Here is a 12658-nt window from a genome sequence, read left to right on the forward strand (position 1 = left end):
CAAATAAGCATCCACATAAACTGAATTGTACCAAGTTTTATTTTTTGATTCAGAGGGCATCAAAACATCAAGAAGGACAAAAAATCTTAATATCCAAAATTTGATTATTACAATACTCTTAAGTAGCTATACTATAATAGCTAGGACTATAAAAACATTGCGGCCAGATCAATGCTATTTTAACCTTGTAAGTAAGATAGGTACAGCTGTTAATATTTTAATTTAAGATATTAAAAACAGCTAAAAATTAATCAGATTTTGAATTGCGTGACTGAATCAGATAATATACTGAGAGTGTGAATCATGTGACAGAATCAGTGAGTAGTGAATAAATATCAGTTTAAGCACAAATTCAAGGTCATACGTTGCCATGGAGGGGGTTTTTCATGCGATGCGATTACTTCATGCGAGGCTATTCATACATCCAGCCAAGGTAATCCCATCTGAGGCTAGATCAACAACCATTCAGCCATGATTACATGGCTTTTGGATCTAACCTAACAGATGGGTGTAGTGCAACACCTAACGGAAAGTTGATCTAAGTCATTGAAAAGATTGTTAAATAAAATAAATAATATAATAATCTAATTTGTGTGTGCATCTGTAAATAAAATATAGACCTACCTCATACATTTAAAAAAATTTAAATTACTAATATGTACAAGCTATTTTATATATTGTACGTATCAGCTAACCACATTTGGTTAGTTGGTTTGAATCAACCACATCATCATTATTCAGAAATTTAGTTATATCTCAATAACGAAGCATGCATTTAAAAAAATTAAAATATTGCAATCTGTACAAGTTATTGTGTAGACTATCTGTGCAAAGTGGTCACATCTAAATAACCGCTGATTTTCAAAGTCAAAGGTTCTGAGGTTTACCCAATCGTTATATCGACAAAGTTTAGGATGAGGCTTTCAGGTCATGGTACGCTTGCACGTGTGCATGCATGCATTAGAGTATGAGTTTAATAATAAGTTTGTGTATGAAAACACTACCCTGTTACAGTTTTTCATAGGTTGCATCATCCAGGTCTTGGAACCTTGAGACACGTGTCCTCGCAGGCGTTGAAATGTCAACATTATGGGCTGCAGACAAATATTTATACCAAAGGTCTGCAAACCATGCATACCCAGTTGAAGCATGTTTATCACATCTGATAGTCTGTAGAGTGGTGAGGTGATGCATGCACCTCGCACGAGATTAGACCAACCATTACCATCAACTGGTAACAAACAAGATGGCACTGTTTTTGAGATGCAATGGGGGTGCTCTTATAATATCTGGGCAAACAGTTGTTCAGTTTTCAAAATTCAAATGGTATTTGTTAGTAAGTTGAAAGTTAACTTTTGCATGCATCAGGTACACTCTAGATCTAACAGATTACATTTATTTGGAAATGTTATCTTTGCAACCAATCTTCTGATTTTCAAAATTCAAATGGGGTGTTCGCTTGCTAGTAAGACCATTATGACAATAATTAAGACAAGACCATTATGGAACCAAACCAGGACAAAAATTAACTAATATACTCGGAAAAAAGTGGACTGTGCTAAGCCAAGACCAGCTTGAGCCCAGCAAGCTACCACAAATGATCTTTGCAGACTTAGACGACAGTATGATTAGAGGTAACCCATTGGGTTGGTCTAGTAGTGAACACGTCTTCCCAATTCAGCTGATTTGGAAGTCGAGAGTTCCAGCGTTCAAGTCCTAGTAAAGTCAGTTACTTTTACCCGGATTCGAATACTAGATCATGGATACCGATGTTTTTTGGTGGTTGGGTTTCAATTAACCACACATCTCAGGAATGGTCAAACTGAGACTGTACAAGACTACACTCATACATATCATCCTCTGAAGTATTATCTGAAATGTAATTACTGGAGGCTAAACAGGAAAAAGAAAGAAAAGTATGATTAGAGGTTATCCTGTCAGCATCAGATTGAGCCCACTATTGTCAAATTTGAAGCTTTAGGGGGACAGGACAAACTGGAATGGCATGTGTGACCACTAATATTATGCTGAGCTGTGACTGTGCATAAACTACGAGAGACTACTCTAGACAGAGCTTTCATAGATCTGAGCCCCCTTACATCTTTGACAAGGACCAGGTCCACATAGCGCTAAGTCGCTTGAGACAATTGGAGAGTTTAGCTGTCAGTTATTTGAACCCCAGAAAATTGCTATTTGATCTGCATGATAAAAAGTCTCGAGAAATTCAATCACTTGAGAAATCTGTGTTTAGATTGGTATACGCAAATTAAATAAATAAATTGAAATATTTACAGTTTCCTCACTTGGCTCAGTACATTATATCCATAAGTTTTCGAATCTTGAATTTTCCTCAATGATCACTAAAAAGTATTCAGTAATAAAAATTAAAAAACACTGCCAAAAAATAAAATAAATAAATTGAACTAAACAGAAAACAAGGTATAGAAATAAAGGACAAAACATTGTTATGCAGTATTTAATCAAATAAAATCATGGGTAACCAATCAACTTTCAGACAGTTTTAATTTGTTTAAATATATTTTTCATGTTGTAGAAATAGAGCGGGCATTTAAGGTTATCTAAGTTCTCACCAGGTCGTACATCGATAAGAAAGTTCTGTTCTTCAAAGAAAATATTTAAATGCAGTCAGGGGGACTCTGAATAGTAAATTTATGATTGCAATATTGTACTCATTTTCTCCTCAGCTAATTTTTTAATATCTGACAATAATAATGTTGTGTTATTACTAGCAACATACCTTTTCAGAGCTGACGATATCTTGATCAGATTTAAATCAGGATGGTGTGGTGGAAATCGCAGAACATTATTTTCGTGTTTTTTTAATAGTTCATCAAAATGGTACTTTACTTTTTAATTTCTGTGTGATGTAATTATGTTATTTCGTTAAACCCATTCGGTTGGTCTTGTGGTGAATGCGTCTTCCCAAATCAGCTGATTTGGAAGTTGAGAGTTCCAGTGTTCAGGTCCTAGTAAAGACAGTTACTTTTATACGGATTTGAATATTAGATTGTGGATATCGATGTTCTTTGGTGGTTGGGTTTCAATTAACCATACATCTCAGGAATGGTCGAACTGAGACTGTACAAGACGTACACTTCATATACACTCATACATATCATCCCCAATCATCTCTCAAGTAATACCTGAACGGTAATTCCCGGAGGCTAAACAGGAAAAAGAAAGGACATTACTTTGTTAAACAGAATATTGTTATTTTGTAACCAATTAATCAGCCACTTTTCCTTTCATTTGAATTTGGAGGCTTCTCTAAAAGTGAGTTGTGGTATGGCACATGAATAATTGTTGTTCATGCTGTCGTAAGTCACTGCTTTTTGAACTTGTTTTCCATGTTAACATTGCATTCAGATTGAAACCCATTTCTCCAGATGCTTGATCTGTTTTATTCTCATCATAAACAACAAGTAAATAAATATCTTAAATTTGTTCAGGGCTTCCCTCCACATACCACCATGCATTATCCACCCACCCAAATCAAAAGAATTGTAATAAATCAATTACATAAATATGCAGTACCAAAGGTCATAAAATGTTTTAATTTCTTCCATTGCCAAAAAAGATTCAAAAACTTACAAATCCATTAACACACAAAATATTTACTAACACACCACACATTACAGAAGGAAACAACTATACCATTCGTATCAGGACACACCAAGAATTGAACTAAATCACTTATGTTTATAAACATCATCAACAATACTAATACCCATTACAACAAGCGCATATAAATATAACTCAAATAAAATATTTTGATTAACCATTAGTATAAAGTGGTCATTCATTTTACGACTCATTTGATGGAGGGAGAATAATAATCTTTAATACAAGTATAAATTATTCGTTTTTGTACTGTATAAGTAAGAAATATTTATAAGTACACTAAATATCTTTAAAGAAATATTGTCTGAAAATAAACTGTAATTGTGGAAAGAATCCTTGCTATTTATGAAAATAGTTAAACACACTGTATTGCAAAATACTCAGTCTCTGAATGAGCCTAATGTTGATGAAAAAAGAGTAATATAATGCCCTGCACAGTGATTGTCAGCCTCATGCAAGCAAACTTTTATTTTCATTGTACGCACAGTACATGATTGAGAGAGATATAAAATCACTTCTTTTTTAACTGATAGAATGTATTCTGCATTTTTACGGCATTAGGTTGGTTGCCGTGTGGGTTCGTTGAGCACTGTGCAGTAATAAACCAAGCCATTAGTTGAGTTATGATTGAACATGTTTCATATGTCGGAATCAATAGTTGTGAGAATCATAGTGGTTCTTTCAGTAGAGGAACACATTTTTCTCGTTGAACATGTCTTTCATGAAGGTAACAGATATACTGATTTAATGAAGCACAAGTATTCTAAGTACTCTTCTTCCTCAACACAATGCAGTTTAAACTCTTATGAAAAATGTTCGAGCAGCAGAATCTGTTGAAAACACTGATCAAAGTAGAAGACCACTAAACCAACAGAAGCTGTAAGAAAAGAACAAACTTTTCCCCTAAAAAGTAATGTGTGATCAAGTACTGAAACCTACAGATCATGCCAAAAGATTAAATTATTGTCAATGGTTTAAACATTTTATTGACCAAATTCTTCCGTAGGTATCCTTGACATTATGTTTATTACAAATGAAGTGTGGTTTTATCTGGGAGGGTATATTTACAAAATACACAACTGTGGTTAACAAAAAACCTCAGTGAATTGTCAGCAACTAACCTCCATGAATTACACAAAGCAAAATTGGAGTCTGGGTCACATCTTTTTTGAAAATACAGTTAATAGTGATCGTTATTGTGCTGTTTTAACAAACTTCATTAGTCAGTTAAAAGAACTGGATATCAATCGCGGCTGGTTCCAACAAGATGGCCCGCAGAGCACACAGCTAACAGACCAATGACTTTAGGAAATGTCTTTGTTGAACGAATCATTTCAAGGAGTGGCCTGAAAATGGTGTTTGAAAAATTCTCTAAGCTCTCCTAATTAACCGATTTAAATTTTTCAAAATGCATTTGAAAGTTTGAGTGCTTTTTTATATGTGATCAAACATCTAAATACTTTATTTCAGGCTCTACACAATTTAGAAAAAATCTCCTTTTTTTAAATCTGGATTGCAAAATTATTGTGCAAAAACTGTGCAAAAAATTTTGATAAAATTTGGTGTGTTTCTTTATCATATCAAAAAGTTCTTTAAGGGGCAAAATCTGAAGGTCTTATTTATAATATAAGTACTCTAAAAAAATTCCAAAATAATGTTTTTTTTTAAATTTTTTTGACAGTTATTGCAAGTTTTGCATTAATAATAATGTATTTTTCAATTTGCATACGACAGTATTGTGTGTAAAATTTAATAACAAACTTTTTTCTCTCTCAACTCTTTTTAAAATTAAAATTAACAGTTATTGAGTTATCTAAGGGAATAGGAAAAAATGGATATTTGTGCGATTTATTTTGCATTTTGTTTAATAAAAATTTAAGCACACTTTTTCAATAAACGCATAACAAAATAATAATTTCTGATGATATTTTGAAGGCATTAATGCAAAAATTAGCGATCATGTAGAAAAAGTCCAAATATGCCCATTTTAAAACACATACCACCTGCACTAGCCATATAATTATGATTTTAATAGTCTATAATAGAAAGGAAAAAGCTGAAAATGTACCTAAAACCCCTGTTTTTGGCTTTAACTCCAGTTCTTGTGAATTGATTTGCTTGAAAATTAATAGGGCTATATTACCATTAAAATTTACATCATCCCACCAACTTTTGTCAAAACAGTTAAGGTTTGAGTCTGATAGAGTGGAATAAAAAATCCTTTATACATGTATATATATAAATATGATTGGGCACAGTAGCAATTTCCAATTTTTTTGGAAACCCAACAGCAATAACATCAGCTGACAGCAGGGTAAGAACAACAATATTAATCACTGAAGAAAGTTGCATGGGCGACTCAAAACATTTTTGATGAAGTTATTAAAAAAATACTATTTACAAAATTTGGTTTGGTTTGTCATTACAAAAGGTTATAATTTTAAATAAGAATGAACAAATTCTATTTTATTTGAGTTTGCCTGTTTAGAAATCCTCACAATTACTGGTCCAAGTGGAGGCATCAATCAAAATGATTGATATTAAACGCGCAATCAAGCTTTTCTGGTGTCAAGATGTAAAAGGAAATGTTGACATGATTATGATAGACAGATTATGAAGTGTTCGATATTCAACAACATCCATAAATTTTCCATTTTAAATAAAACTATTTTCAGAATTACGTTAGATTGTAGTTATAAAATGGCAATAATAAAAAAAACTATTTATGAAATTGAATATACAAGATAAAATTAAACTAAAAAATCAAGGACAGAAACAATCGCTTCATACTCACAACTCCCCCCCCCCCCCATGACCAGTGTGCATGCTCCAGCAGTTAGGCATTGCGCATCTTCAGTGGTTTTTTTTCCTGTTTAGCCTCCGGTAACTACCGTTCAGATAATTCTTCAGAGGATGATATGTGTGAGTGTAGTCTTGTACATTCTCAGTTCGACCATTCCTGAGATGTGTAGTTAATTGAAACCCAACCACCAAAGAACACCGGTATCCACGAACTAGTATTCAAATCCGTGTAAAAATAACTGGCTTTACAAGGACTTGAACGCTGAAACTCTCGACTTCTAAATCAGCTGATTTGGGAAGACGCGTTCACCGCTAGACCAAAGCGGTGGGTCATCTTCAGTGGTTGCCCGGCATCAACATCCCGGCGATGCTTGCCCTGCGGGGGTCGCACACCCAGTAGGCCGGGACTCGGTCTTTTCTTTGTGCCATGGCTCAAACCAGTAATGCGGTCTTTCATTTTTCCCTCGAACTCAAGAAAGTTGTTCACACTCACTAGAAATAAACTTACAACAAGAATATTTTACACACCAGAAAGTGCACGGAGATCGGAACGTAAGAAAAAGTACTGGAAGGACCGCAAGGCCCCAACAGTGCCTTCGAAGACTTTGATAATGGCTGACTGAAGTGATCGTATGCGGACATAAACGATGAAAACGAAATTGTATGTATGCATAATAAATTTGGGTAGATCAGTATTTGGAAACAAGATGGAATCGATTTTTAAAAAAAATTTTCCCTGGTTATGCTTTTGGTACCATATCTTAGCATAAGTTAACGGAAATACTTTAAACTGACAACTTCTGACAGTTTAGATGCTGCTGTCAAATTAGGTTCAGTGCTACCAACCAACCGGACTCATTTATTTCAGATTCGTTACTGTAAATAACAATTATTTACTTAATACATTTTCTATTGTTTGAAAAGAGCGTTTTAAATTGTTTAAGCATTTTTATTGAAACAAATCTTTCTGTTGATTGAATTTCAGAAGATCGTAAGATAATTGATGTTTTGATAGTTCATGATACTACCATATAGGTTAAATCCAAACACGAGTTTTTTGTTACATATACCGAGGGGAGCAAAGGAAACGGCAAAATCGGAGCGTAACTCATTGCCTTCAGCTGTTATAGTTTGTTTTGAAATCGATATCTGCATTATGAACAGTAAAACGGATTTTAATAGACGAGGTAAGCTTTAAAAAAATACAATTTCATCCATAATTTATGTAGCTTGGATTTATGTATATTTGTACTATTCAGATTTGTTAAACATATTTCCTTAGTATAATTTTGTTATGTAAATTGTGTTGAGTATGAGGTTAGGTAGAACTGTCTGAAAATAAAATTAAACAACTTGGAATTTTCTTAGATTCTGTGTCCTTAATTTTTATCCTTTTTTTCAATAAATAAGAGGTAAAGTTAAGCGTATATTTTTTTTGTAAATTTGTGTGAATATATATTTCTTCTAAGTTTTTATTTTTAGTTTTTTTTGTTTTTTTTTTTTAAGTTTAGCCCATGTCAACACAACAGTTTTTCAGATTTTGTTGTTGAACTGGAACAGAAACTTTTAACATGCCATAATACCTTGAGAAATTAAATTCTTGGTCCTAGATTAAATAGCAATTTTCAGTAGGTTGAGTTCTGGATTGTTATCAGTGGTTATTTGTACCGGTTTCATGCTTATGATTTTAAGTTAGGTAGAACTGTCTGAAAATAAAATTAAACAACTTGGAATTTTCTTAGATTCTGTGTCCTTAATTTTTATCCTTTTTTTCAATAAATAGAGGTAAAGTTAAGCGTATATTTTTTTTTGTAAATTTGTGTAAATATATATTTCTTCTAAGTTTTTTTTTGTTTTTTTTTTTAAGTTTAGCCCATGTAAACACAACAGTTTTTCATAGTTTGTTGTTGAACTGGAACAGAAACTTTTAACATGCCATAATACCTTGAGAAATCAAATTCTTGGTCCTAGATTAAATAGCAACTTTCAATAGGTTGAGTTCTGGATTATTATCAGTGGTTATTTGTACCAGTTTCATGGTTATGATTTTAACTTTATTCTTCTTTCATATTCCTTACTTTTTATTGTCCATCACTTGGATCCTAGCTAAATCATTTGTAATTGTCACACAACTGTTAGTTAAGACACTTGTCATACAGTTCTGAAGTTAGGTGAACATTTTCCATAATGCTGAACGTTTTTTCATGTATTCTTTTAATGTGAGAAGAGAAATCGTGTTTCCTATCTGGTGGTTGTACAGATTGCCCAGCTCGGGACCTAAGAAGTTATTGAAAAAAGCTTCTTATTAAGTAAAGGAATTTTTACATATACAAATAGTAATTTATTTTTATGTAGCTTCCACATATTAATTATTATAAAAGCCTTATTTTTTATTCGTTGAAATTTTTTTTAATCAGATAAAGTCTAGAGCATGGTGAACATTACTGCTAAAATAATTTTTCAGTTTTAATCAAAAAAATCTACCATGATTTTAATCTAATATTTTCTATAAAATCAGATTTTATTTTTAACCAGTGTATGAAATATGATGTTTATTGATTGGTGTTTCTAGTATTCTTAATGCTTTTTGTAGTAGAAATGGTAAAATTTTTTGTGATGAGGTCAGGGTGTTATTGATGTGAAACTTTTTTTACAAAATTAGTTATGATAGGATTGATGTTTCAGTATTTTTTTTTTTAATTATCTCAAAGAAATTTGAAATTTGATGTTGTTATTGAGCCCTATTGTACGTTAAAATTGAAGATTTTCTTAGTACTTGTTAGTACTTGGGAATAATGTGTGGTCTCAGGCATGTCTATGTTGTATTTGCTTGTGGGTCATTTCATTGTAAACCTATCCATTTTATAATGCAAAGGTTATGTAATTTATAATAATATTTTATGAAAATGTTATTGTTTAGAAGTGTGGAAGTTTTATTATTTAGTATTATGTATTAAAACTTCATGAGCAATAAAACTTACTAATCATCACTTACTGTTTGATGAAGAAACAAACTAGTTTTGCTTTGGTATTACATTAATGAGTTTTAATTTCAAAATAAGTTAAAATTAGAATCTGAATTGGTCGGTAAACTGTTTACCTTACCACCTGGTGGTTCAGTTATATCTAGATAATCATGGAATAACATTTAGAGATAGAATGAAAACTATATTTTCTTCACTATACAGCGTGATAAACATTTAGCAATAAATGGTGAAGGCTTCTTTAATAAACCAGCGTCTTTAGAGTATATGGGTTAAGATGTTTACTGCTGATATTTTTTGGCCTTCATAGACTCTATAGTAATTGACTTGCAATTTACTTGTTCTTCTAAGTTACACCAGTATGTTACTTTATACATTCCTCTCCCATGTAACTTTGGTAAGTCTAGAGTGCTAAAGTGCAGTATATTTTTATTACTAATATACGTACCCCCACCATAGACTTGTAAAATGTTCTTGCTGTAGACTATATGGTGGCAGCATGGCATCAAACTCATTCCTTCCACATATGTTACAGCAGTAGTACAGAATCTGTTTAGGCAATGTTGGGTCCAGTTTTACTGTGTACTGTTTTCATTTGTTAGTGGCTAATGCCTAGCTGTCAGTGTCACAAAAAACTTAAATTTCCGAGAGTATGGATGTGAATTTCAAGAATTTAATTGATATAAATCTTTATTTTTTCAGGATTCATAATCAGTAGTTGTGAAATGTTTATTTATTTGTGTGTACTACCTATATATATATTGGATATGATACTACTTGACCTTATATGACCTTATAAAAGATCTTGGAACATAGTATGGGGGTGTTCTTTGGTTGGTACTTTGATACTAATTTAAGGTGAAAATTATGAAAATGTAAACTGCATGAACAAACAATTTAAACTCATTTACTGTTTAACACATTACTTGCATAAAAAAAAATCGTAATATAAATACCAGTGTCACATTCAACAGGACAGAAACTCAGAAATGCTCAGCACTACTAGTGGCAGTCTCAAAAGAATGTTGATAGAAGGTTGGAGTGAGAAAATTATTTATTTAAAGTCCAAATCACACATCTTCAGTGACTGCCGTTAGGAGCACTGAGTGTTTTTGGTGTCGTTGAATGTGGCAGTATTATTTTGGTTAGTTTTAAAAGATTTTATTTTTTGGAGAATGTTTGAAGGGTATGAACTAAAGTGTGTTTGTTAATTTAGAATGTTTACATGCTTTGTGTTGCTCAAGTTTCTCTATTTCTCATCCTTTAGTGTTTGTGTACAATTTTCATGTTGATGTTTATTTATGAAAGGTGGTTTATTTCTATGAGGTGGTTTGCATTAGTGAATTAAGTGGTGGAGTGAAGTATTTTTGTGTATTCCTCGCATTGTGAAAAGCTGTACTCTGTTTGTTTGTGCAATATAGAATATTTTATGTTTAAAATAGGTCAAACATGTTTGATTTACCAGTGGTTTACAACCATAACTACTGTAACTAATGGGATAAAGTGTGCAACTTTTCAAGTGATAGAAAGAATGCACAGTAGTACTACTACATCACTGAATTCTGTTTCTTGAATCACCTCGGTGAACCATGTCCTGTATACAAAAAACATCAATATCAAAATCTGACCTATTAACACTAATATTTGAAAACTAGACAAACACTTGAAATGTACAAGCACGTAACTCATTGTAAATGAGCAAACAATTTAAACCCATTTACTGTTCTAACACATCACTTGTATAAAAAAAATCTTAATATAAATACCACTGTTACATTCAACAGGACAGAGACGCTCAGCACTAGTAATGGCACTTTCAAAAGAAGGTTGATATGGTGTGAGAAAATTATTTATTTAAAAATTACTTTTAAAAAGTAATCATTTATAAAACTGGCTGTTTTAAACTTCATGTAATGTTCTGAAAATCTTCAGATTATTCATTCAAGGTTTATAAACAATTATGTCTGTTATTTGCGTGTTAGTTGTACGTTGGAGTTTTTGGTTGATGATGTGTTAACATCATCAACCAAACATGTTAACATGTTAACATGTTGTGGTCTAGACACAACTTACAGTTATTCCTCCATACTAGACTTTTCCTGACTTCCCATTCATCTGTTGTTAACATAATCTAATGTTTTCATAACTATTTATTTGTTGTGCTTATTAGCCACTAATAAATGCCAAGAGTGAGCAGGAACACTGCATCCATTATTGTTTAACTTTCATGATCTGTTACTGGAACTGCCTTATAAAATGTGGGTTTTAGCCTTTTACCCTTACGTTACTGCCTTTAATTTTCAGAATGATACTCCTTGAAACATTGAGATGTTGCATAATCATTAGGTTATAAGAGGGTATGTTATTTATTGTTTTAACCAGGGCTAAAAAATTATTATTTTTTTTGTTTTTACTACTTTTTAGATAGTATTTCTTCTGTACAAAATTGTAAAATTTATAACAAATTATTTTTGCCTCTATAATTTTTATTTGAGTTTTGAAGTGAAAGCAATTCTTGAAGGAAAAAAAAATTATGATCATATGTATAATTATAATTTCCCATATAATTTAGTTATAACAGAAGAGCACCAATGCAATGCTAAAATTATTAACAATAAATAAAATTTATGTGTTTACTTTTTCTTCTTTTTTTAACCTCCGGGACTACTTTTAAGTATTGCTTCAGAGGATGAGATGAATTATTTGTAGCATGTGTGAAAATGCCGTATCTGACTGGGATTCAAACCTGGGACCTCTGGATGAAAGGCCAAGATGCTACCACTCATGCCACGGAGGCCGGCTATGTATTTATACTTAATCTTTATGTAATTTTCATTCGTTTAATTTGTATTTGCGTCATAAATTTTACTAGTATAGGTAATCAAAACCACTATCCTGTAATGTAATAATTTGTAATTGCAAGTCATAAATTTTACTGGTATAGATAATCAAAACCACCATCCAATAATGTAATGTAAAGACAGATGTAAGAAAAGTTGTATAGTCAGGAATGATATCACTGTCATTAAAACCCATAAGCTTTGAAAGTTGTTATAATTGGATGCAGTTTCCTACAATTGTACAATCTACCAACTTTCTGATAGCACAAGCTGTCTGATCTCTTCTAGTAATTATTTAAAATAATTCTATTTGTTTAAAATATGAGAAATGTTATTTATTTAACCTAGTCTATCTCTCTTACTGATTAGTTATGTTTGTCTGAAGTTCCT

The 12658-nt window shown here is 32.0% G+C and overlaps 1 protein-coding gene across 1 annotated transcript in view; it reads left to right on the forward strand.

The window, feature by feature from the left end:
• Positions 1–7485: 7485 nt before the first annotated feature.
• LOC142323379 (SRSF protein kinase 1-like) overlaps positions 7486–12658 on the forward strand; it is a 198696-nt gene continuing 193523 nt past the window's right edge. The window contains exon 1 of the mRNA XM_075362931.1: positions 7486–7631. Coding sequence (XP_075219046.1) covers positions 7601–7631 — 31 coding nt within the window. The 5' untranslated portion in view covers positions 7486–7600. The remainder of the gene's footprint in view (positions 7632–12658) is intronic.

This window comes from Lycorma delicatula, chromosome 4 (assembly GCF_047948215.1).
Source record: "Lycorma delicatula isolate Av1 chromosome 4, ASM4794821v1, whole genome shotgun sequence".
Taxonomy (NCBI): Eukaryota; Metazoa; Arthropoda; class Insecta; order Hemiptera; family Fulgoridae; genus Lycorma; species Lycorma delicatula.